Source organism: Gopherus evgoodei, chromosome 12 (assembly GCF_007399415.2).
Source record: "Gopherus evgoodei ecotype Sinaloan lineage chromosome 12, rGopEvg1_v1.p, whole genome shotgun sequence".
Classification (NCBI taxonomy): domain Eukaryota; kingdom Metazoa; phylum Chordata; order Testudines; family Testudinidae; genus Gopherus; species Gopherus evgoodei.
Window position 1 is genome coordinate 26,064,699 of NC_044333.1, and position 27,326 is coordinate 26,092,024.

The window sequence follows — 27,326 nt, forward strand, 5'->3', positions numbered from 1 at the left end:
GCACAAATAATTTCTGACTGGGCATCTTTCTGTCCTGTGTAATGTATAGATAAATTAAGATTCAATCAGCACATGCACACTGGTCAGACAGGTTTCTCCAAGAATGAGATGATGTGCAAACATTTGCAATGTTTCTTCTTTTCCCTTTCATGTGTGTTCAGCAGATTTTAGTTTTAAATTTGTGCAGTCACAAACTCTTTCTTCCAGTCACTCACTCCTTGGAGCTGACCTTGACAATGAGAGTGAGGGTTGGGCAGGAAATAGTTTTCCTGTCCCACAAGAATTTTTGCGATTTTGAAACACTTTCCCCATCCTGAATCAGGACGATTTCAGATGGGTCAAGCAAAACATGTTGTTTAGATAATTTTGAAATGTTTCATTTTGATTGTGACCTTTCAAAAACATTTACCATTTTTTAGTATCAATAAACTAAAAATTTCAAAACAAAAAGTAATTTTGAACTGAACAAGAATACTTTTCATTTCAGATATGCTGAATCAAGGAATTTTGACAATTTCTAAACTTTTTCTTTCAACTTCATCCAAGTTGGGAACCTGCCCTTTTCCTGTGACCAGATTTGGTTTTGATTAATCAGCATTGTCCAACAAAAAATGTTTAATTGGAAAATTCTCAACCAGCTCTCCTGACACCCACCTGATCACTGTGGAGCCTGAGGGATCATTTTCTCAAAGTTGGACTGGATGGGAGGGTCCCTGGGACCCCTGGAGAGCTTCTGCCTACTGGAGCCTCAGAGGCTGCTGCCTCCCTCCCCAGCCCTTCACAGCATTCTAGTGCCTGGAGTCTCCTTCTGCCTCCCCTCCTGCAGGAGGTGAGCAACCTGGCAGAGAGGGGCAGCATCTGTCCAGCAAGCCCAGCACCACTTCCTTGGCTTCTCCAGCCCCAGAGCTCTCGCCATTGCATGCCCCTCAGGCTCCCAGCTGGGCAGCCTCAGCGTTGGGAAAACACCAGCAGGGCTGGGTCCAGTGTATATGTGAGTTCGTGGGTGCTCTCTCACCTCAATGACTAGTGCCTTACCTATGGCAAATACAGTAGTGCAACAGGAGTGTGACGTGGGAAATATCAAGTCACATTGTGGCACAGTCACTCAAATCACGATTACGTGTGTGTACTGTGCAGCCCTACTGCCGCCATTTGTGCTAATTTCCCTTTTGCGTTGGTGCCAGTGGTTATAGGCTAAAATGCCGGGACAAAAACGACTTGTTAAAATTAAATGTTAAAATTACACTAGTAGGAAATTGTTTTATTTCACTAACTACAAATTCTCTGTTTTCATTTTTTTTAAATTTTAAACAGTCAAAACAAAACTGCAAAGTGCAAATGTGTAAAAGCCAAAAAAAAAAAAAAGCGGGGGGGGGGAGGAGCATCCAAATTTTTTTTACTTGGGGAAGCAAAAAAACTTAGAGCCAGCCCTGCTTACTGGGGTCAGATCCACCAAGCTTCTGTTTCTCACAAGCAGTCCAATCTCAGTCCAGCCCCTCTTCAGGCTGGACTTTCCTTTTCAGATTCTGCAGATGGGTTCTTTTCTTCCTTTTCCCACATCTGAGTCCTTGAGCTTCCTCCTAAATGAATCAACCCAGCTGGTCCACAGCAATCATCAGAGCTGTGTGTTGCTTCTGGCTGCTCTGCCTTCTTGATGTAGCTGGCACCATGAGTTCCAAATCATAAGTACCCTGCCTTAGCCTTAATCCACCCTGCAGGGATGGATTTAACATGCTTGAAAACAATTTCAGAACAGTATAAACATCATGGGCAGAGCTTCTGAAAGTGTCTTCCAAGGAGAGATTCCAGGTTGAAACATGCAGTATTATACATACTTATTCGTCTTGATTATAAGCAGAGTCCTGTTTTGTATGATGAGCAGTTCAGTATGTAACATTGTGAGTGACACTGAGACAACTTTTGCTGTGTCTTTAAAGTTACTTAATACAGGCAACTAATTTATGTTTGAGGATCACATCTTTATTGCTGTTATTGTATTAAATTTTTATCAGTTTTATCTATTTTTGATCACACACAATTACATAAAATCTGAAGTCTCAGTAATCAAAGAAAATGTCAGTGGCTCAGATGATTTCATTTTCCATTGCTTTGATTTATCCAGGGAAGAGTAAAAGACAAATGAATAAAAAAAGGAAATTATCTGATACAAAACAGAATGTTGTGCAATTTTACAAGTGAAGATATTACTGAAAAATGTCAGATGGCAAAAGAGATTTTTTTAGTTTTGGAAAAAGTTGTTAATGTTTCTTTTCTTGGTGAGTTATTTGCACTGTGTTTGGTATGAGAGAGTGTGGTTAAGCTTTCAGCAATATTACATAGATATGTATGTACACTGAGATTAGCTAACAACCTTTGCATGTGGGATCTTCCATTTACAATTTGAAAAAATTCCTCCAAAGCATTAATATAAAATAAAAAACCCTATCTAGTATCATTCAAAGTCTGGTTGAGGAAACAGAAAACAGAAGCATGCATCTCAGGATACACTTTGGCCCTACATTTTAATATTTTCCCATCAGACTTTTCTGATATTTGAAATCATTTCTGTTCCAAACATTTTATTCCAGTCCAGTATCAAAATGTAGATATTTGAGGGGAATATGTGTTACTGTTTAAAAGATACACACCATGTTGGATTCATAGCTCAGAAAATGGGTTTCTTCCTGAGATACAGAGTTTTATCTCCCTGTACTTCCTCGAATACAAGATTATCCTTTACATTAAATCCCTAAATACTATATCTAGTCTTCCCCTTCAATACCCCTAGTGACAGTGCCTCAATTATTTCCATTGGGGAGTTAATCCACTGTTTCAATTGTTAATATCTCCCATTATTTAATGTAAATGATCTGGAGTTTTCCTCTTTGCCACATATTTCACTAGTTAGCAACAAAATCTGTAATGTCCAGAGCTTTGCTCTCATTTCCCTCAATCAAACTAAAAAAAATGTGCTAACATGATTAAACTTTTTCTATTGAACCAATATTATCTGGTAGAATTTTGTTGTGACAAATTGAAAGCTACAAATTTAAACATTATCATTTATAACTCTGAGTGCTCTTTCTTGTCTTCAGTTATTTTCTTCACTTTTTCAGGGAAGATCTTTGTCCAGAACTCCACTCTGTTCCCTTTCAGTTTCTCTGCTTTCTTTGGCTTTAAATTTAATTCCAGGTATTGGTCATTCAAGTCATAGAGTGGCCATTCCACCAAACCGTCGCCATTAGGATTTCTGGAAATGACGGAATGAAGAATAAAATCCCCATTTAATTTATTGAGATTAAACAAATTCAAATGTTACAACACAATATATGATTATAGCATTACTCTCACCCATTTCGTGCAAAGTTAGCCCAATATTTCATTATCGTTCGGCTGAGGTGTTTCTCTTCCACTGTAGCATCAGCTGAAAGGGAGAATATGTAAATGTAACTATTTTGTAAAGTAAAAAACCAAAACAAAATGTTTGAAATTGTACATGCATAATATCAAAGCATGAGTGCATCAGACTATTCAAGATACAAGTTACAACAGAACTGCTTAATAGGGAATGATGCTTACAGATTTTTATTGTTTAGATATTATTCTAGCTTGTCTAATGCTAGTATTTTCAAAGATTTCCAGCCAAAAGAATGAAGAGGTAGCTCATTATATATGTTCATGAGCATTCAGCAGATTAGATCATTAAGTCCATAAATATGTTTGCATCTCAACAGATCATGTAAAGCTGCTATTCCTAGTCATTCCCTTAGAGAAGCAGGAAGGTACAGTGAAGACATAAAAAATCTCTGAAGACAAGTTCACAGCACAGATGTATGCTAAATTCAAAACCACATCATAGTCCTGATGCAAAGGCGGAAAACTGGTTTGTCAATACACATGTATTTCCACATACAGGTTTTAAAAGATGCAACAGGGGTGTAGAAAGTAAATGCCGTAAATACCACTTTAAAGATAACCCTCAATAAAAGAAAAAAATGTATGAGCTTAAATTATGTGGAAGGAAGAAGGGAAGAACAAAAAAAGTATACAATGTTATTAGGAAAAAACCCAAAGTTAATGAAAAATATAACTTACACATCTTTTCTTTGTTTGCAAACGTACTTAATTCAACAAAGTGTGGGTCATATTTGTTTAAAAGACAAGAATGCATCCATAATGTGAAATAGATCTACTTTACAATGAAAAAATAATATCTGAAAAATGTGTCCTTACCAACTATGACTGCATCACCTCTCAAGAACGGCCCACCAAAAACAAAGCCAACTTCATCTCCATGATCCGCTTTTACAAAATCTGGCTTAGTATCTTTAAAAGTACTGGGTCGATGCTGAAATTCATAAAAGTAGAGAGGAGCCCCAGAGTCTAAACAGTGAGAATCAAAGCCAATATTACAATAACTGTACTTTCCATAGGGAACCATTAAATCAGATCAACAGTTTCATGCACGATCTCAAATCTCTTTTCATATTTTAAAAGGCTGCAGTAGATTAAATCTTGAAATGAGATGCTAACTAAAATTCTAGCTCAGCTAAGGTTTAGAATCAGTTGTTTCTGAACTAGATTTCAGAAAATACAAGAGGCTATGGTACAAGCAGACTAAATTCACTGATTTAATATCCCTCCCGTCCTCTCCCTCTATCTAAAAAAACCACACACCACCACCCAAGACCTGACAATAGTATTGGATACAGAATAAATAGAATTAAGTGAACTTAGGGCAAAAGTTTCTCTAACTGCATCCAATACTAAATGCAGAAACAATGTTTTGGCATATTGACTGAGAAATATTAGGGAGTTACCATAGGAGAAACATCCAATAGCTCCTGGTTTAGCTGAGGAAATCCAACCTCAGTGTTAACATGTTATGCTATTTCATGTAATTTATTTCTGCTGCATAAAACTTGATCCTGCCTGACTCTGGAGAACTCTCGCCAATATCAGACACTAGAAAGAGCAATAGGGTTGAGTAACAAAGAAAGCATTGACAAAGGAAAGGTGGGCTAGACTGGAGAACGATAACCAGTACCAAGTTTTACTCTTCCGAAAGCACAGTCTAAACTGGAGAAAAATGCAGACAAAACTTTTTCCAAACAAAGGGGGATAAGTGCATGAACCAAAGTCTACTGAAGACAGCAGAAGTCTTTCCCTTGACTTTCCATTTGGATCAGGTCCTAAATGAGGACACTTGTCCTAAATGAGTTTCTTCACTGAAGGAAACAGCATGGGAGGAGAGAGTAGCATGGCAGAAAATTATCATGTGCAAGGGCCAAATCTTGAATCAATGAGAATTTTGCCATAGCACGAATTTAGTGCTACAATGATTTATTCTCAGCTGCGTGCCAACTGGGAGTTGGTCTGAATTTTTGAGGTTGATCGGAAATTCACCTCTATGATATTTAGACACTTGAAGAGCTGGAATAACAAAGAGGATATCTCCCATCAGATCCTGAAATCGGTCTCGCAGCTCAGCAGGGTCATCTGTGTCTCCTAAATATTCATCTGCTACCACAGACACAGATTCAGATGGAAAGTTCTGTAACAAAGGATGGGAATACAACATTAATGGCAGTATTTAGTGTGCTTCAAGCTCGAGAGCTCTTTCTCAGTCATGAATTAATAAATACTATCCACTGGTTTTTGATTAGTGCTGGAGAAGCCAGAAGTGACATGGCATTTTGGAACATCACTCCGGACAGTACAGATTCAATGTATATGCATTCCCTATGGAATACAATTATAAAATAATGTAATACACCTCTACCCCAATATAACGCGACCCGATATAACATGAATTTGGATATAACGTGTTGAAGCAGTGCTCCGAGGAGCGGGGCTGCGCACTCTGGCGGATCAAAGCAAGTACAATATAAAGTGGTTTCACCTATAACGTGGTAAAATTTTTTGGCTCCCGAGGACAGCGTTGTATCGGGGTAGAGGTGTAGTTATAAACAAGAACAGGAAAAGAATAGTTATACACAGCTTATGTTAAAGGAAACCACCTCTTTGAAAGGGCTGGAGGGGCACAGAAGACACTATTAGTTTCAGTGTGGGTAGCTTCTTTTATTTACTTCCCTTGTGCCTCATAGTATATGGGAGTATGGAGCCACCAATTCCGAATGTTCCATCCTTTGACAGAGGATGACACCAGAGAAGCCAAAGTTAGGTCTGGAATCCACTACTAAGCCATTGAATGCATAAATACTGCAAAAATGAGATCGTGCCAATAGCATCATATAGCCCCAAATGTGGAGCGGATTTAAAATGAATATTAAAATATCATCCAAATTAACCTCCTGGTCTCTTACCAATAGTGACAATGTCGACTGCAATGATGAGATTATGGCTTGTTTCTCCATCCCGTCCTCTTTGCCAGTTAAGTTAAGTACCTGTATAGTGAAAATACAGTTTTTCCTTTTTATATTGATTAAAATGATTTGATACCATGTGTTATTTAATTCATAACTACTTACTGCTCCATTGTATACTAGGCAGTAATGATGATTAATCATTTATTAAATATAAACTTATTCTTTAAATACTAAATTATTTAAGCAACCGGAAAAATGCTTGATGGTTGAGCAGATGGGCACCAAAAGTTGTGACTGTCTGAGTTACTGAAAGCCATTGGACATTCTGATACCAGAGATCAGATTTAGTACCATTCTCTGCAGACAGTTTGACAGCACACATTAAAACATTTAACCTTTAACAAAAGTTACATGTCTAAAAGTCCTCACACAAAAATTAGAGTTATTATTAAATGAAAACATAAATTGTGGGATTAATCAAAACTCTCACAGAACACACGTCATATTGGCAGTATGCTCTAGGCTCCTGGTAAACTCTTTGGAAAGACCAATAAATGTATAATATGTTTAGACTCTGTGAGACATTGGAGACGAAATTAAAACATTTGCTGGGAGATGTCAACTCCAATGCATTTAAAAGAGGGGCAAGGCTAATTCAATATGAACCTGATCCACAGTCCACTGATAGCAATGACATCAAGGAGTGCGGTCTGATTTACAGGAGTAAGAACAGAGGGTACATCCACATTACCCACTGGATCCGTGGGTAGTGATCTATCTATCAGGGATCGATTTATTGCATCTAGACACAATAAAATCGATCTCCAAGCGCTCAGCCATCGACTCCGGAACTCCACCAGGGCGAGAGGTGGAAGCGGAGTTGATGGGGGAGCCACAGCTGTCGATCCCGCGGCATATGGACAGGAAGTAAGTCAATCTAAGATACCCTGGAGTAGCTGAAGTCGACGTTTCTCAAACGGGCTGCCGCTTCTGTAGGGAAAGCCCCTGGTGGGCCGGGCTGGTGTGTTTACGTGCCCCATCCGCAGGTCTGGCCGATCGCAGCTCCCACTGGCTGCGGATCGCTGCTCCAGGCCAATGGGAGTTGCTGGAAGCGGTGGCCAGTATGTCCCTTGGCCCGCGCTGCTTCCAGCAGCTCTCATTGGCCTGGAGCAGCTATCCGCGGCCAGAGGGAGCCGCAATCAGCCAGACCTGCAGACTGGGCAGGTAAACACACTGGTCCAGCCCGCCAAGAGCTTTCCCTACAGAAGCGGCAATCCTTGTTTGAGAAACCCTGAGCTACACTATTCTCATAGCTGAAGTTACGTATCTTAGATCGCTCCCCCCTGTAGTGTAGACCAGGCTAGCGTGTAGACAATGTAGAGCAGGGATGGCAGAGCTATATTTAAAACACTACATGTGAGGGGACTATACCCTGATTCTGGTCCTATGGAACAATCTCATATTTTGTAACACATTGATTAGTGTAGAAAAGTCATTGAAAATGTCTTACTGAAGGAATACTCCAACCATATTCATGATTATTTACTCCTATTATATATGGGACAGCACTGAATTCTTTGGCAGCCAGCAGCTCTTCGGGTTTCTTTGGAATAAACACACCATCTATAACTATAGGGACATATGCCACTTGCTGTAAGAAAAAAAATAATATATTATAATTATTTCTTCCTCTAGATGACATTGCAAAATTCCCATTGCTGAGCTGAGCCGAGCCAAGACTAACATAAGTACTCACAAGTTCTAACATTTTACAGTCCAACACCGAAGAGGGTTGTAAAAGCAATTAACAAAGCCCTCAAGTCTCAGGCTATTTTTATTACTTTCTTATGTGCTTCCTTGTGGAATATCTACACAACGTATATGTGGGGTATGTTATGTCTATTTCACCTTTTCCATGTCAGAAATGTGTGTGTGCCTGGAGGGAAAATATGGCAGAGTTTTGCATACTGGGAAATGAATACAGAGGGTTACAACAAAGTAAAAACTAGGTGTGAGATTTTAACAGTTCTGCTGGCCTAACTCTGCTCCCACTGAAGTCAATAATAAAACACTCATTGATTTCAATGGGAGCAGATAGGTTGGGCCGAGAACTTTAGAATGCCCCACTCCAGATGGCCAAGATTAATATGTCAGCTGAATGAACCTTGGAAATGTGTGTTATTAGCTTGATTTGTATAAGATGTATAGTCAAGACTACAATAATATGGAAAAAGAATTTCAAAGAACCGTTTACATGACTACAAAAGAGAGGATGGTAAATTACTAGCAGTGGCATTTATACTGCTATGTAACGTACTTTAATTCTGCCTTCTAAGAAAAAATGACTCTGGCACTGGAAATATTCCCTGTGAGCCAACTATATTTCCCAGTTTGACAAGGATAATTAATTTATTTTTCACAACAGGTGAGCAGCAGGACTGACCTGAAGAGGCTAGCCCAAGAACATTAAAATAATCCCAAGTAAGGGTGTGGCCACCCCCCTTTGGCACTAAAATTAGCACACATACATCCATTCTGTCTGGAATAGAGGATATATTTTCTTGCAATTCTAACATACATTTCTGGAACAACGTATCTGGAAATGACAGAATGGAACTGCAAATGTCTAGGGGTCCATTTTTAAAGTGGCCTCACCTGGTGTCTAAAATTGAGGGTTCTAAGTTTTTTGTTTCCATGATTAACACTTAGCGCACATAAAATCTGGTGCGCATATACAAACCGCATTAGTGGATGCAAATCTGGTATATGTCTAAGCCCATAGAACACTGCATGTCTCTGTTCCCAAGCTGCGTTTAGCAGCAACAGCATCACTGCTAGACTGAGGAGGCTGGAAACAGAGAAGCAGCTTCTCTTCCAGAAGGCTCTTTACTTGCCTGGCCAATAGTCCAGTGGACAGTTGTTGGCTCGCCTGTAGGCTCTGGAGGCTGAAGTGAACCATCTGGACACTTCTGAAAGATCATAGGATTGGGGAGAGGGCCAGCCAGTTGTCTCCTGAGGACTTCTGGGCCACAGAAGAGAGTTTTAGACCACTAGAACTTCCTTCCAAAGAAAACATTAACGGTCTTTTAACTTTACATTTGGGAGCTCCACTGTCACTCACACACTTCCAAGGCCAACTCTCCATTCCCCACAGCTCTTGCTGTTCCTCCTTTTCCTCTCTACCCTGAAATTCCCTTCACAGAAATGGAGGCATTCCTGAACTCACTCTATCTGCTGAAGGCGCCTGCTTACTTTCCCATTCTAATGCTTGTTACAGAAGCCTCAGTGTGCAGATGTACTATAAATAATCAGAAATAAAACTGCAATAAGCGTTGTGTGGGTGTAGAATCAGTGGGCAGTAGAATAAACAAGTAATAAATGTCATAAAATTAAAAATGGGCTTGAACCCCAGTCCTGGATTCAGATACTCTTGAACTTTGTGGAGTTTGAAATGTAGATTCAAATTCTGCAACTCAGTGGACCATTCTTGTATGAAATGCTTAGTCCTGGTCTATGCTAGCAACTCGTAATTTTCCACTCCCTTGAGTGACACAGTTATACTGACCAAATCCTCCATGCTGACAGCACTATATCAACAGGAGGGCTTCTCCCATTAACACAGTGACCACCTCTTGGGGAGGTGGACTACCTACACTGATGAGAGAAGCTCTCCCGTTGTGTAAGCAGCATCTTCACTGAAGGGCTACAAGGGCACAGTGTAAATGTAGACAAGCCCTAACTATCAGTAACTGCACTAAGGGCCAATCCAAAGCCCACTGAAGTCAATGGGAGTCTTTCTATTGATCTTAATGAGCCTTGGAGTAGCTCCTAAATTAGCAACTCTCACCTACCTTAGTTAGATCAGCACTCACGGTCATTATTTCCTTATCCATTTTCTTCCTTAAACAGTGAACCATTGCAGAACTGGTTGTCTCACAGCCAGATATATTAGCAATTACCTGCAATTGTTTAAAAACAAAAGAATGGATGAGAGTGGTGTGATAAAGACAAATCATCGATAACCACAACTGCTATACTATGGTGGAGTTTAAAAAGTGCCCACCACAGACAAGTTTCCAGTGTGCAGAGGCAATTAGATGCTTCCTATGTCAACTCTCCATTTAACACATCTCTTGCTTTAGGGCAAATGGTGGGTGTGTGAAAATATAGATGCACACAGATTGTGGTGTCTGGAGATATGAACAGGAGTCTGCAGGCCCCGGGTTTGAAGGCTACTTTCTGTTTTCTCTGCAATATTCAAAGCAAAACAGGCTATTTATAAAAGCTGCCTTAATCTTCAATAGATACTATGCTTTGATGGTTCTCAGTTGTAATTCTAGTGTAAATTCTCATTACTTTGATTACGAAGACAACAGAAAAAGATCTGTAATGTCTAGGGCTTCCTTCTCTCCTAACATTTTTTAAAAAACATTAGAAAAATCAAGTTCTAACTCCTATTTTCCTCCCAGATTCAGAAAGTAACAGCACAGGACGCTGACACCTGATGTGGACGTCTCCCAGTTCCCAGTTACACAAATGAATGTGTTGAGTTTGGCAGATTATTGCAGCTAGATCCGGACAGTCTAAAACTCTACATCCCCTCTTCCTTTAGTTAGGAACTAGCAGAGTTGCAGCTCAGGCATTAGCCTCTTGTGATGTTACATTCAAAGTCCTCCTAGAATTGCAGAGGTCCTACAGGAAAAGAGGGAAATCAGAACCTGATATTTTCAGTCTAAAATTGTTGTTAAAGTAGGAGAAACTATAAATAAAACCTTTGAGACCATCTTTCTCCATCAGGAAAGAACAGCAGAGTGCAAACACATGGTTGTTAATTTGAAACTCAGTTTTGAGAAGGTGTCAGGCATTGGAAACTTGGTATTTTAGAGAAATACTGTTAAGGTAATACTCAAACTTACACTAGCAACTGCTTGAGGATGGGAAATAAAGAAGCCAGGAAACTGAGCAACTCCACTTTCTGATATGGCTTTATGGAACAAACCTTTTGACAATGGTGATAAAATCTACAAACAAAAAATAAGAATACAATTTACCTATTAAAATGCAAATTTGATACAATCCATGACTGACTTTACTTCAGAAGCTAGATTTAAAAGTGAGGCTTGATTCTAGACTTACTGAGTGTTCTTAATATAAAGGTATTTATTGGAAACTTACATGTGCTCCAACACTAATTCCTCCTGCAGATTCTCCAAATATAGTAACAGACTCTGGATCTCCTCCAAAAAACTCAATATTTTCCTGAACCCACTGCAAAGCTGCCACTTGATCCAACAAGCCCCAGTTTCCACGAGCATGTTCATCACCAGTACTGAAATCAGAAGTGTATATAGGGTATTAGTAGTAAAACCACCAGCTATTTATTCCTTACTGTTGGGCATACAACACTATCTCTACAGAACGAAAACCATGCTGATACTGTATTCTTACACCAGCTTATTGAAAGTCTATTTCTGAGCCCCAACACGTGGCTTTGAGTACTGCAGGCCATTGCTGATTGCTTCTTGACTTTCAAAGGAATAGTTTTCTACTATACATATGAACTCCAGACAACATAATATTACAGACAGAGCATTTACCAACAGGCCCATATTAAGTTACATTATAGGTTTAAACAATGAGAAGTTGTTTCTTCACTTCAGCAGGTGGGTATTGTAGTTTTAAGAACACTTGATAAAGATCCTGTAGGCGTTTGTCTCTGTCTGAGGGACTGGAGAAGAAATAGACTGGCAGAGCCAGAAGAGTACCCAGAAGTCACCTACTACAGGACAGGCCCAACAAAGAAAGTAACAGAACGCCACTAGCTGTCACCTTCAGCTCCCAACTAAAACCTCTCCAGCGCATCATCAAGGATATACAACCTATCCTGAAGGATGATCCCCCACTCTCACAGACCTTGGGAGACAGATTAGAGACAGCCCTCCAACCTGAAGCAAATACTCACCAGCAACTACACACCACACAACAAAAACACTAACCCAGGAACCCATCCCTGCAATAAACCTTGTTGCCCACTCTGTTCACATATCTATTCAAGGGACACCATCATAGGACCTAATCACATCAGCCACATCATCAGGGACTCGTTCACCTGCACATCTACCAATGTGATATATGCCATCATGTGCCAGCAATGCCCCTCTGCTATGTACATTGGCCAAACTGTCTCAACGCAAAAGAATAAATGGACATAAATCTGAGTCAAGAATTATAACATTCAAAAACCAGTCGGAGAACACTTCAACCTCCCTGGACACTCAATAACAGACTTAAAAGTGGCAATTCTTCAACAAAAAACTGCAAAACCAGACTCAAGCGAGAAACTGCAGAATTAATTTGCAAACTGGACACCATCAAATTAGGCCTGAATAATGACTGGGAGTGGATGGATCATTATACAAGCTAAAAACTAATTTCCCCATGCTAATTTTCCCCCTACTGTTATTCACACCTTCTTGTCAACTGTTTGAAATGGGTCACCCTGATTTCCACTACAAAAGCTTTTTCCTCCTGCTGATAATAGCCCACTTTAATTGAATTGTCTCTGTTAGAACTGATAAAGCAACCTCCCATCTTTTCATGGACTATGTATATATATCTTCCTATTGTATTTTCTACTCTATGCATCTGATTAAGTAGGTTTTAGCCCACGAAAGCTTATGTCTAAATAAATGTTAGTCTCTACGGTGCCCCAAGTACTCCTCGTTGTTTTTGCTGATACAGACTAACACGGCTACCACTTGGAAATGTGTCACTATTCTAGGTTTAGGCTGACCAGACTAGCTTTCTGCATTTTAAAATTTTTTGTTTGACTGTGAATTTTTAACTGATGTCAGGACACCCAGAGTAGAATGGGATATGAGAAATGAAAAGTAATAATAAAATTCATTACTTGGAAAAAAGATGCTGCAATTGTGCAGTAAGAAAGGAAGAAGAGGCTATATGTTTCTTCTTCAAACACCTCAGCTTTGGGCCTAAAGAAATTCATGCTCATTCACTCATATTCCTGTCATGGATATACATCCACCCACCCAGTCTGTGTGTGTTTTAAACAGAACACCTTGTTTGAGCAGATTCATAGTAACAAAACATGTCTCACCTAAAGAATCCAGTGATACCTAACCTATACTGGACAGCTACTACCACCACATTTTCATAGGCAGATAGTGCTGATCCATCATAAATTGAAGCCGCACCTAGCACCAAAGCTCCTCCATGGATCCACACCATAACCTGAAAAGAGCAGGATCAGATAGAATTACTTGTAATGATGAACTTGAAAATTTTGTAATAAATGTCAAATACAAATCAAAGGGTTGCAAGTTGCTATTTTTATTAACAGGATTATTATTTTTAAAACCAACAGTTTAGTTTTAGATAGTGCTAAACAAGGAGAAAAAAAACCTGTTATTTATGTACAACATTTACTCTGTCAGAAGTGTGAAAAGTGGCCCACGCTAAGGACCAATGCATTTTTATTTACTTTTGTCACCAAGAACATCATAACGTATTGCAAATATCCTTTTTACCCAGTGTCACTTATACTTATGTATAGTGCTTTGAAATTTCAAAGGGTGTCAGAGGCTACTTACACTAACCAAGTTATCTTATTGAACTAATATTCAGCATTTTATTTTGTTTGATTTTTTGCTATATAATTCATGGCTCTTGACTTTGTATTTTTAATAAAGGTGTTCTGTGACTCAGCAGAACTACGATGATTATTTTTTATTATTTTACGGGAATAATAAGTAGGAAGGGAAGTGATGAACACCTTGCAATGTAGGTAAGAAGTCATGATCCCTACTCTGAAAAGCTTACAAGCTAATTTCAGATCTGACACAATGAAAAGGGGTACAAGACCAGTAGTGGGAAGCTGAGAGAGGAAGGATAGGTTAACATTAGTAAAGCTACAGGATAACTGAAAAGGCTAGGGCACATTGTGATGGACTAAAAGATTAATTTAAATGAAATATACAGATGCCCTGGCTGGCTAATTACTTGTAAGTGTCATGGAAGAAGTAGGCCTTAGGGAAGGACATGAAAGGAAAGGGCCATACAGATCAGCTCAGGAAGGGCATTCTGAGCACAGGTAGCAGCATGGAAGAAAGCGAAGAGAAGGTTGTGAGAGAAGCAGACAAATAGGGTAGCAAAGTAGCATCATTTGCAGTGCAGAGAAAGTGGGTGAGAGGTATGTGTGATAACATAGGAGAAGAGATCAGATAAGTGGGGAGGGGCAGAATTACAAAGGCCCTTGAAGGTGAAGGCTGGAATACTGATCTTGATGCCCGAAAACGGAGAAAGATTCAAAGAGGAGCTGATGTGATCACAGTGACAGATAAAGCAGATGATCAAGATGAGACAAGGCAGCGGCTGCATTTTTGTGTGGACTGAAAAGGGGGCAATGTGGATGGGAGGGAGGCCAGAGAGAAGGATGTTGCCACATTCATCACAGGAGATAGAGAGGGTCTGAATGAGTGAGTTCTAGAGAGAACAGATTCAATATGAGGGATGATTTGATGCTAGAGTCAAACAGGACCATGGGCATGAAATTACAGCTAGTGACAGGTGGGGTCAGGTCAGGTCTGGGTATGTGGGGCAGAAGCCTGGGAAAATCAGGGCCCGATGTGGGTTTGCAGACCTGCCACTGGCAGACTCCATCCAGGGGTAGATGGATTTGCTGTGCTCGTGCCTCCCAAATCTGAACGCTTGCCATCCATCAAAAGAAGCTCTACAAGGTGAGCCAAAAGCGAGTTTCCTTTTGATCAACTCAACATGAGCTCCACAAAGCCTGAGGGTACGTCTACACTACAGGATTATTCCGATTTTACATAAACCGGTTTTGTAAAACAGATTGTATAAAGTTGAGTGCACACGGCCACACAAAGCACAATAATTCGGTGGTGTGCGTCAATGTACTGAGGCTAGCGTCGATTTCTGGAGCGTTGCACTGTTGGTAGCTATCCCATAGTTCCCGCAGTCTCCCCCGCCCATTGGAATTCTGGGTTGAGATCCCAATGCATGATGGTGCAAAAATAGTGTTGCAGGTGATTCTGGGTAAATGTCGTCACTCATTCCTTCCTCCGTGAAAGCAACGGCAGACAATCATTTCGCACCCTTTTTCCCTGGATTGCCCTGGCAGACGCCATAGCATGGCAACCATCGAGCCCGTTTTGCCTTTTGTCACTGTCACTGTATGTGTACTGGATGCCGCTGACAGACGTGGTACTGCAGCGCTACACAGCAGCATTCATTTGCCTTTGCAAGGTAGCAGAGACGATTGCCAGTCGTTCTGTACCATCTGCTGTGCTACTGTAAATAGGCGATGAGATGACGGTTATCAGTCGTTCTGTACCGTCTGCTGCTGTCATGGGTGCTCCTGGTTGACCTTCGCTGAGGTCGGCCGCGGGCGCAAAGACAAAAATGGGAATGTCTCCCCCGGTCATTCCCTCCTTTATGTTGTATCTAAAAATAGAGTCAGTCCTGCCTAGAATATGGGGCAAGGGTACTAAAGAATAAGTGTACCAGAGAGCACAGCCGCTCCGTGTCAGATCCCTCAGAAATGATGAGCTGCAAGCCATTCCAGGGGGTGCCCCTGCAACAACCCCACCCATTGCTTCCCTCCTCCCCCAACCCTCCTGGGCTACCGTTGCAGGGTCCCCCCATTTGTGTGATGAAGTAATAAAGAATGCAGGAATAAGAAACACTGACTTTTTAGTGAGATAAAATGAGGGGGAGGCAGCCTCTAGCTGCTATGATAGTCCAGGCAGGACATTAAACGGTGTAGGGGAGAGGAGCCCAGCATCCCGCTGCTATGATAGTCCAGGCAGGACATTAAACGGTGTAGGGGAGAGGAGCCCAGCATCCCGCGGCTATGATAGTCCAGGCAGGACATTAAACGGTGGGGGGAAGAGGAGCCCAACATCCCGCTGTTATGATAGTCCAGGCCGTACAGAATCTTTTCTTTAGACATGAAGGGGGGGGCTCATGGAGCTCAGCCCCCAGTTGCTAGGATGAGGATGGTTACCAGCCGTTCTGTACCATCTGACGGGATTAACCGGGAGTCATTCCTATTTTTACCCAGGCGCCCCCGGCCGACCTCACCTGAGGCCAGCCAGGAGCACTCACGGGATGATGACAAGGACGGCTACCAGTCCTTCTGCATTGTACCGTCTGTCACCGGGGAGGGAAGGGGACAGGATACTGCTGTTCAGTGCCGCAGCACCCTGTCTACCAGCAGCATGCAGTAGACATAGGGTGACAATGAAAAAAGTCAAGAAATGATTTTGCTCTTTTCTTTCATGGGGGTGAGGGGGGTAAATTAACGAGATATAACCTGAACCACCCCGGACCATGTGTTTGACCCTACAGGCATTGGGAGCTCAGCCAAGAATGCAAATACTTTTCAGAGACTGCAGGGATTGTGGGACAGCTGGAGTCCTCAGTCCCCCCTCCCTTCCTCCATGAACGTCCGTTTGATTCTTTGGCTTTCCGTTATGCTTGTCATGCAGCACTGTGCTGTGGACTCTGTATCATAGCCTGGAGATTTTTTTCAAATGCTTTCGCATTTTGTCTTCTGTAACGGAGCTCTGATAGAACAGATTTGTCTCCCCATACAGCGATCAGACCCAGTATCTCCCGTACGATCCATGCTGGAGCTCTTTTTGGATTTGGGACTGCATCGCCACCCATGCTGATCAGAGTTCCACGCTGGGCAAACAGGAAATGAAATTCAAAAGTTTGCGGGGCTTTTCCTGTCTACCTGGCCAGTGCATCCGAGTTCAGATTGCTTTCCAGAGCGGTCACAGTGGTGCACTGTGGGAGACCGCCCGGAGGCCAATACCGTTGATTTGCGGCCACACTAACCCTAATCCGACATAGCAATACCGATTTCAGCGCTAGTCCTCTCATTGGGGAGGAGTACAGAAACCGGTTTTAAGAGCCCTTTATATCGATATAAAGGGCTTTGTTGCATGGACGGGTGCAGGGTTAAAAAGGTTAACGCTACTAAAATCGGTTTAAACACGTAGTGTAGACCAGGCCTGACTCAGCTGAAAAATGTTCTTTGAAGATCCTAAGCTGCCAGGAAAAATGGGCATTACATGAAAAATATTTATCACCAAATACCCTATATCTTACCTGAAGTTAGAAGACCTCAGTTCACAGTTTTAACATTATAGAGAATTAAGGTGAAATACATAATTTCCAACTTTGCTTTATTACAGCTTTACTATACCGCTAACACAATCTAGTACAGCACAGGGATGAGGATAAAGATATAGTTATTAAGTAGGTTTGCTTACAGGTAACTTAGCCTTCTTGTTCGAATGGGCAGGCGTGTAAACATTCAGAAACAAACAATCTTCAGAAACGGTTAAGGGAGGACATACAGCTTTTAACATTTCTGTCATTGACTTTATCCACTCCGTATCTTGTAGGCACCTTTAATGAGATAATGAAAATGCCAATGTTCAGTAAAATTATAGTAACACATGATCATAATGTTAGTTTTATCTGATACTAGATTTCTGAAAACATTTCTAAAGCTGGACACATTTACAGAGTGATCCAAAAATATCTATTTCACAACACTACGTTAATCTTGAAATAAGGAAACCAGCTTTAAGTAAGAATTGCAAATACTGACCTGAGTTACAACAGAAAACCCCTGTCACCTAGATCCTTCTGGCATTATAATTATGTAGATTTGCCTCTTACTTTGAACATGTATCATTTTTGTCTCTGCGCAACTCATGCAAGTCAAGATATAACCAAAGGAGCACTTAAAGTTACAGATTGCCTTATCAAAGTCCAACTCAGTGGATTAGCGGGGGAATCATTTTGCTTGGAAATGCGTGAAACAATAACTAAGCTATCAACTTATTTTAAAAAATACTACAAAAGGCATTATTTGGAAAATTCACTGTGTTCCTATACAAGGGTTGCCTGATCATTTACAGCTCCCTCCAGCCAATATGCTGGAGTTGTTGGACAATGAAGTAGATAGCACAGTTTTTTATAAACTCCTCCTGAGAAGAGTCTCTCTGACCTCAGTTGAGTCTGCATAGCAGGAGGAGGAGTAGGAAGTGGGAGAGAACTTCACTGATGAACAGTGAGAATTATTTATTGCAATGGCCATAAAATTGAAATGACAGTTAAAATCAATCACATAGAATATCTTTTCCAGATAGCTTGACCCCACTTAAAATGACCTAGCAGGGCTTATATTCCAGATTTATTTACTGAGGGAAACATTAACTAGGTTGGTAGCGTATCCAAAATTTAAATGTAGCAAACGTTTTCACAGTTAACACTCACATGGATCCCTAACTATATATTAGCGTTGTGGTGTTACTGGGCTATTTTAGTAAAGGACAAGAACACCATTCAATTCACAAGAGAAATGACTGGAGGATTTTAGGAATTTCACATTTTACTTATGGGACCCACCATTACCATGCAAAACACATTCAATAAAGCCGAACTCCTTTGCTAGGATAAATAATGCTACACAACCTCATTAACAAAAAAAAGGCATACATGACACAATTTAGATTCATTTACTAAATAGGGTACATAGGCAAAGCCTGATACAATCAGATCTTACATTGGTGGGTAGGAAGTTGCAGCTCTCAGACCTTTCCATGGCTCTGCTTGTTGTGGTGGGGAAAATCTCAGGGATCCAAGAGGTGGTTTTGCAAAAGGAATTCCAAGAAAAACATTCACGAGCCTGTCTGTTCCTTTCACGCTGGTCTGTTTTCCTTGAAGTCGCCCATATTTGGTAGTCACTTCTGGTTGTGCACCTTTATGCCCTGTGCAACATATTGATAAGATATCAGCACATTCTCAATGAGGCAGATTTCCCAGTGCATCACGTGCTGCTCAGACAATCTTCCACTTTTTTCCCCAGTAATACCTGCCTTACAGTGAAATTCTTGAAAGTACTGTAAGAAGTTGTACTTGTAAGAAATACCAAGAAGTTCAACTGTAGGGAACCGCGGAAGACTGTGTACGGCCTAATAGAGTAGTTTCGCTTTCTTGGCGGCCGGTCACTGTAGGACATGGCACGCCAGTTATAACTTGTTTTTAACCAGTTAGAACCAGTTTGTAAGGCCCTCGGCCAAAGGGCGGACGCCGCCTGTGGAAAGTCTCTGGCCTTTGGCCAAGGGGCGGACCAGCCTGTGGAAAGCCCCTATTTGTTTATGTATGAGTTGTGTTTGTATTCTGTATATATAGCTGCATGGTCTCGGTCCCGCCCTTGGACTCCCCGTTGCGGGTGTGTCACTTTACCTTCATTAAAGCCAATAACTCACAATGTGTGTGGGCCTTGTTCTTGCAGAGCACCCTGGGCAGGCCTGTAGCCTCCCAAGAACCTTACATCAACCTTTACATTATCCAATAAAAGGTTATGAGATGACTTAATCATAGATTATAAGAGCCTACATGGGGAGAAGATTTGAGATAGCAGAGGACTTTTTAACCTAAAAGACAAACGCATAATAAGATCCAATGACTGAAAGCTGAATCTAGATTAGATAAACCCAGACTAGAAATAAACTGTAAATTTTCAACAATATAGTAATTAATCATTGGAACAACTTATCAAGTCATATGATGGACTCTATTATTTTACGTCTTTAAATCAGTATTGGGTGTCTTTAAAAATATATTTTCTAGCTCAACCACAAGATATGGGCTTGATGCAGGAATTACCGGGGAAATTTAATGGCATGTGTTATGCAAAGGTCAGACAAAATGATCCCGATGGTCCCTTCTGGCCTTACAATTTATTAATCTTTCTTCAATGCTTTTAGCATAGTCCTTTCATTTGTTTGCTATCATAGATCAAAGTAAAAGTACTGTGGAAATAACTACTTCTTCCCCTACAGTATTTCACTACACGAATTTTCTGATATTTCCAGTTCAGAAGCAGGAATATGCTCTGACAGTGAGAGCTGGGGTGTAATTAGGAATAGGCTGCAAGTTTTTCAAAATGAACAAAAATGATGAGTTATCTCATACTATATGGTTGAAAAGTGGCCAATCACCACTTGAATTACTTAGCACACTCCCCTGCATAACCCTTCATCTGTCTCACTGTTTTGTCTCCTGTAGAACATGAGTTCAGATACTATTCAGGTGCTGCTGGAAACAAATAATTATCTTAATAAGTAAGAGGGATTTATTCCCTTCAGTTGATCCAACACATGTGCTCCTTCCATTGTGTTCCCTCAGCAGGTCAACAAGGTGCTGGGTACCTGGCAGGATAAGGATACATGAGGCCAGATTCAGGAATCACACAACAGCCAGTTATATGATCATGCAGAGCACTAACTCTGGCTTGAGCGTTGGCCCAAACCAGGTGTTTTGAGATCATTTTTTAAAGCTGCTTTACAGTTGAAAAGGTTAAAAAATGTCTGTGCTAGATATTTTAGGAACATCTTCAAATATGTTATTGACTTCTTGCTTTAACCATTGTTACTGACTGCTTAGGCTTGAAGGATTTTTTCTTTTGAGTGTTAATTTTTCATTACTTCATATGTACTTTACAGAGAAGATGCAGCCTGAAATTTTCAAAGCATCTAAACGATTTGGCTGTCTAATTCCTATTCAGTTTTAACAGTATTTGGCCATCCAAATCCCTCAGGCAACTTTGAAAATCTCACCCATAATTTATAGTTTGATTTTCTTTGTTTTTTGCACACATACAATGTGACGATAGCCTGCAGAATTCTAGATGGCATGGACATATTTTAATAACGGTAGTCAAAGAATCTCTTCTTACAAAAAACAGAAAAGTGGAGTACATAATAAATTCAGGAAAAGGCTTACAAAATGCACAACTCAGCTTGGCCTTTCTGAAAAGACATATACACCTTTAAAACTAAAACAAATAAAAATGGCAGCTACATGTTTATTAACTGGGAAAAATACAAACTGCTTTCTTCACACTAAGGTATTTCTGAAGAACCTCATTTATTTCAATGGGTTTCCAAACAGGAGTAAGAGTCTTCTCTGTGCAGACGCCCTTGACCAATGTTTCCCAAACTGGGGTCGCCGCTTGTTTAGGGAAAGCCCCTGGTGGGCCAGTCTGGTTTGTTTACCTGCTGCGTCTGCAGGTCCGGCCGACTGAGGCTCCCACTGGCCGCGGTTCGCTGCTCCAGGCCAGTGGGAGCTGCGGGAAGTGGCATGAGCCGACGGACGTACTGGCCACCACTTCCAGCAGCTCCCACTGGCCCGGAGCAGCAAACCACAGCCAGTGGAAGCCGCGATCGGCTGGATCTGCGGACGCGGCAGGTAAACAAACTGGCCCGGCCCGCCAGGGGCTTTCACTACACAAGCGGCGACCCCTGTTTGAGAAACCCTGAGTTAGGGCTTGATTTACGGCAATTCATGTCATAACTTCCTTCACATTGAGATAAAAATACACCCAGGGCCGGCTCTAACTCCCCCCCCCCATCCCCCCAGTGCCGCCCCACTGAACCAAAAAGAAAATCAAGCCTCCCACCTAGAGTGCTGTCCCGCCGAACCAAAAACAAACAACAACAACAAATCCAGCACCGCCCTGCTGAACCATAAACACCCCCCGAGCGCCGCCCCACCGAACCAAAAAGAAAATCACCCCCTCCCGGAGCGCCGCCCCTCCAAAGCAAAAACAACAACAACAACAAAACCCCAGCGCCGTCCCACTGAATCAAAAACAAGCCCCCCGAGCACCACCCCGCCAAATCAAAAACAACAATGACTAAAAAACCCAGCACCTCCCTGCCAAACCAAAAACAACCCCCCACCCTAGCGCCGGCCTGCCGAACCAAAAAGAAAATCAACACCCTCTCAGAGCGCCACCACGCCAAACCAAAAAGAAAATGAACTCCCTTCCCCTGGAGCCCCGCCCTGCAGAATAAAAAAAGAAACTAACAAAAAAAAACCCTAGCGCCGCCCTGCTGAACCAAGATTGGCCACCCCTTATAAAGTGCCGCCCCAAGCATGTGCTTGGTTGGCTGGTGCCTGGAGCCAGCCCTGAATACACCCCAGATCCTGTACCCCCAGGCCACAGCCCTGACTCCCTTCTGCACCTCAACCCCCTGCCCCAGCCCTGAGCCCCTCAAACACTGAACTCCTCATTCCCAGCCCCAACCTGCAGCCCTCACCTCCCCGCACCCCTGCACTGTGCCCCAGCCCAACCCCTTTGCCCCAGCTCCATTGAGTCATAGGCATCAACAATTTTCTTCAGCTGGGTCACTAGAAAAAAAGTTAGAAAACCACCTTTCTAAGTGACATACAAGCTTTGTAGTCATAGGACAAAAAGGGAGGTTAGTGAGTTACAGATTGTTGTAATAAGCTATAAATCCAGTGTATGTATTAAGACCACGATTTGCAGTGTCTAGCAAACTTATGCATTTAAGTTCTTTGAAAGTGTTGTGCAGGTGTCTGTTGAGGATGAGGACTGATAGGTCAGATCTAGAGTAATCAACAAACACACCAAATCCCTAGTGCATGAATACTTTTCACAACGTGCTCACTTTATATCAGACCTCATCAGTCCTCATCCTTAAAGGAAACCTGCACAACACTTTCAAAAGATGAGCCTAAGTGCTTAAATTCATAACTTTGCTAGACATTAATTTATGACACTGGATTTATGACTTATTACACCAATCTGTGACAATCTCTCTGTAGCCTCAAAAACATCCATTAGTCTTTAAGATGCCACCGGACTCCTTGTTGTTTTTGTGGATACAGACTAACATGGCTACTCCCTGATATTCTCTGTAGCCTGGAAGCTTGTTTCTTTCACCAATAGAAGTTGGCTCAATAAAATATATTACCTCACCCCACCTTGGCCCCCCCTAGTTTTGTCAGTTATCAGCAAAAACCAATTTCTTCCCATAGTGAAATGAAAGTGCGGTTCTACTTATGACAGATTCTAGAATGACCAGATAGCAAGTGTGAAAATTTGACACTTGCGGGGGGGGTTTGGGGTTAGTTGTATATATAAGACAAAGCTGCTATTACGGGTCACCCTCTAACAGAATCAGACTGAAAATGTTAAAAATGTCTTAAGGGTCCCATGCTTAAATCCCTTCTTGACTTTTCCCATCAGTAAAGGAGTTTATATTTACCCTCAGTTGCAATCACAACGAACCATGCAGCACAAATCAGAGACCTGAACAGCCAAATCCTGACAGCTCCTTGCATTTTCATGGCTACACTAATCAACTGCTACTTCTCTTCTTTCAATTGCCAAATGCACGCACAAAGGTCACATTACCGGAAGACTGACTAAGGGCTTGTTACTAAACTCTAGAGCCAAACAGCTGTTAGGAAAAAGGCCCTGGTGGTATGTGTTAGAAGGGAATTAACTTCCACCCAATCCCTAAGTGAATAAAAAGGCCAGTTCTGGAGACAGGTTGAACAAGAGCTGCCAAGACCAACCCTGATCCCTTATCTACCACAAAACTCCCTACAAAGCAGTTCATCATTCTTTCTGTGACCACTGGTATGTCTGGCACTTTGAAGACAAACAAGTCATTTCCCCCAGTGAGTTTGCAACCCCAAAATCTGCATTTTGGGATTGCTCAGACGCAGGGCTGGTGCAACCATTTAGGCAGACTAGGCGGTTGCCTAGGGCGCCGAGATTTGAGGGTGCCAAAAAGCACCCCCAATTTTTTTTTTAAATGGTTGAGCAGCTGCTGCTGCTGGGACAGAGAGGGAGTCTGAGCTGCCGGCGGCAGCTGGCAGCCCAGGGGGTCCCCGGGGTCAGTGCGCCGCCACGGCAGCCAGCAGTCCAGGGGGTCCCCTGGGTCAGGGCGCTGCCCTGGCAGCCAGCAGCCCAGGGCGGGGGTCCCCTGGCCCAGGGAAACCCCGGGCTGCCGGCTGCCGCGGAGGCGCCCTGACCCTGGGTCAGGGCGCCGCCGCGGCAGCTGGCAGTCCAGGGTGTCCCCTGGGTCAGGGCGCCGCCACGGTAGCTGGCAGCCCAGGGTGTCCGGAGGGGGCGGCAGGCAGCTCTTGTGGAGCTGCTGCAGTCATGCCTGCGGGCGGACGGTCGGCTGCTTGCGCGGCTCCGGTGGACCTCCCGCAGACACCACTGCAGCAGCTCCACCGGAGCCGCGGGACCAGCGCGCGCGGCGGCGAAATTGCCGTCCGCCTAGGGCGCTCAAAACCCTAGCCCCGATCCTGCTCAGACGGGTTGCAAAAAACAAGCACTTTGAAGGTACATGTGATTGGGCTGTGATTGCCATCTTCACAGGAAGGTGCCATGGGAGCTTGCGAGCGTCTCCCGTGGGACCCCTGCGGCAGAAGGGCTGGTTTTCAGGTGTTTGGGGATGCACTTTATGGGCTTTTGTTTGCATCCAGCCCCTTCCCTGACCCCAGGCACCTTGCTCGCTGCCAGTGGTTTCCCCAGGAATTGAAATTAGGGGAGGGTGTTCGAATTTACAGGGGGGGGGGGTGTCAGGACCAATGAGATAAATACAAGAGATAAGAATAAAGTAAATGTTTTGTTAGGATTATGCAAATTTAACATAAGAATAATGCAATTTACACCAAAACACACAACAGGTCTAGATTTCTAAGAAAATATATACATTTTTAAAAAAAAAGTATTTAATTTAAATTGACTTTTGAAAAGTAAGCCATCATGGGGTAAGAGGAAAGTCCTCTCATGGATAAGTAACTAGTTAAAAGATGGGAAACAAAGGGTAGGAATAAATTATCAGTTGTCAGAATGGAGACAGATAAATAGTGGTATCCCTGAGGGGTCGGTACTGGGACTATTACCATTCAATACATTCATAAATGATCTGGAAAAATGGGTTAACAGTGAGGTGGCAAAATCTGCAGATGATACAAAACTATTCAAGATAGTTAAGTCCCAGGCAGATTGCGAAGAATTACAAAGGGATCTCATAAAACTGGGTGACTGGGCAACAAAAATGGCAGATGAAATTTAATGTTGATAAATGCAAAGTAATGCACATTGGAAAACAATCTCAACTATACATACACAATGAAGGAGTCCGAATTAGCTGTTAACACTCAAGAAAGATCTTGGAGTCATTGTGGATAGTTCTCTGAAAACATCCACTCAATGTGCAGTGGCAGTCAATGATTCCCAACATTCTGTTTGCTTTTTAAAAAAGAACAGGAGTACCTGTGGCGCCTTAGAGACTAACACATTTATTTGAGCATAAGCTTTTGTGGGCTACAGCTCACTTTTTCGGCTGTAGCCCATGAAAGCTTATGTTCTTTTTGCAGATACAGACTAATACGGCTGCTACTCTGAAACCTTTGCTTTTTTAAGAAAGGGATAGATAATAAGACAGAAAATATCATATTGCCTCTATATAAATCCATGGTACATGCACACGTTGAATAGTGTGTGCAGATCTGGTCACCTATCCTAAAAATATATATATTGGAATTGGAAAAGGTACAGAGATGGGCAACTAAAATAATCAGGGGTATGAAACAGGAGGAGAGATTAAAATGACTGGAAATTTTCAGCTTAGAAGAGATGACTAATGGGGATATGATAGAGGTCTACAAAATCTTGACTGGTGCGAAGAAAGTGAAGAAGGAAATTTTATTTAATCCTTCACATAACACAAGAACTAGCAGTCACCCAATGAAATTAATAAGCAGGTTTAAAAAAAAGAAAGGAAATACTTCTTCACACAATATAAAGTCAACCCAGGGAACTCTTTGCCAGGGGATGCTGTGAAGACCAAAACTATAACAGGATTATAAAAAGAACTAGATAAATCCCTGGAGAATAGGTCCATTTGTGGCTATTAGCCAGGATGGGGAGGGATGCAACACCATGCTCTGAGTGTCCCTAGCCTGTTTGTCAGAAGCTGGGAATGGGCAACAGGGGATGGATCACTTGATGATTACCTGTTCTGTTCATTCCCTCTGAAGCACCTGGCCTTGACCACTGTTGAAGACAGGGTACTGGGCTATATGGACCATTGGTCTGACCCAGTATGACCATTCTTATGTAAAAATTAATTATAATAATAAAAATGTTTAGTACAGAAACTCCCCAACATAATACCTCCCAAGATAGCAACAATGTGAGATAACAACCTTGGCAAATAATGCATTTTAAAAAACTTGGCCTACTAGGAAACATATTTATATAAGTTTCCATTCCCAGTCACATATCTAGCATTCTGGAGCAAAGTGACTAAAATATAGTCCAACAAACAAATGTTTATTTAACATGCCCCTCACTTTTCCCTCCACCGCACTCCACTCACCGGTGTTGTCCTTGATCAGTGGAGACTTAGAGTTCAGAGGTGCTTTCATGTGAGTACACCTCCCAGGTGGGGGACAAGAAGGCACCTTGCTTGTTCCTCTAGCTGCTCACTGTTCGTTCTGGCCACGTCTGTTCATAGTGCCACCGTTCACTCCACCACTCTGTTGCCAATGGTCCTGCACAGTCACCTTCTGCTGCCACCTGCCACTGTGAGCTCTGCGAGTTGGTCTCTTGAGGTTCCACCAGCTCTCAGTGATTTCAGCTGAGCTCTCAGTGTGGGAACCTCGCTCGCTGCTAGTGCAGTCTGGGCTGTCTCTTACACAAAAACACTGTAGCCACAGGAACACTGTCCCCACAACAGGTCTAAGACCTTAGCCCTGATTGTTAGTGATTTCAGCTGCAGTGGTCACTTAACAGAACAAAAGACTCTCTATGGAGCCTAATCAGCTCTGTCTTTAAACAGTGGAGAGGGACAGATCCCCACCCTCTCTCTTGATGCCTTCAAATCATCACAGGCTAAGTACAATTCTATTGCCCTTTACTCATACAATAATAAGAACATTTCATCCCCCTTTCCCCCCACATTCAAGTGGTTTGTAACCCAACCCCAGCCAAAATCTATCACTTGGTCAACACAGCTCTGTTTGCTGGATACCTAGGTAGATTCAGTGTGACTGTAAATGTAATCTGGCCCTGAAGCCTTTCCCTACAGCCCCAGC

At 42.2% G+C, this 27,326-nt stretch overlaps 1 protein-coding gene across 2 annotated transcripts; it reads right to left on the reverse strand.

The window, feature by feature from the left end:
* Positions 1 to 1,958: 1,958 nt before the first annotated feature.
* LOC115660194 (fatty acyl-CoA hydrolase precursor, medium chain-like) lies at positions 1,959 to 26,646 on the reverse strand. 2 transcript variants are annotated; one of them, XM_030581280.1, is made up of 13 exons: positions 26,609 to 26,646; positions 18,955 to 19,159; positions 17,651 to 17,789; positions 13,447 to 13,580; positions 11,505 to 11,658; positions 11,246 to 11,350; positions 10,181 to 10,288; positions 7,840 to 7,980; positions 6,327 to 6,407; positions 5,407 to 5,554; positions 4,234 to 4,383; positions 3,352 to 3,424; positions 1,959 to 3,250 (listed from the first exon to the last, which is right to left on the reverse strand). In XM_030581280.1, coding segments are annotated over exons 2-13 (1,422 nt in total). In that variant the 5' UTR covers positions 18,957 to 19,159; positions 26,609 to 26,646; the 3' UTR covers positions 1,959 to 3,063. The 2 variants fall into 2 exon arrangements, with proteins under 2 accessions (XP_030437140.1, XP_030437139.1); XM_030581279.1 differs by lacking the exon at positions 26,609 to 26,646 and adding an exon at positions 23,471 to 23,596.
* Positions 26,647 to 27,326: the final 680 nt, after the last annotated feature.

Bases quoted from the DNA above. Each gene is read 5' to 3' on its own strand.
- LOC115660194 (XM_030581279.1), bottom strand. From the start codon at position 23,552: ATGAAAATGCAAGGAGCTGTCAGGATTTGGCTGTTCAGGTCTCTGATT. The intron at 11,351-11,504 runs GTAAGTTTCCAA...TTTTGTTTGTAG, and splicing joins GAATTAGTGTTGGAGCACAT to ATTTTATCACCATTGTCAAA. The intron at 4,384-5,406 runs GTGAATTTCCGA...CTCACTGTTTAG, and splicing joins AGTGTCTAAATATCATAGAG to ACTCTGGGGCTCCTCTCTAC.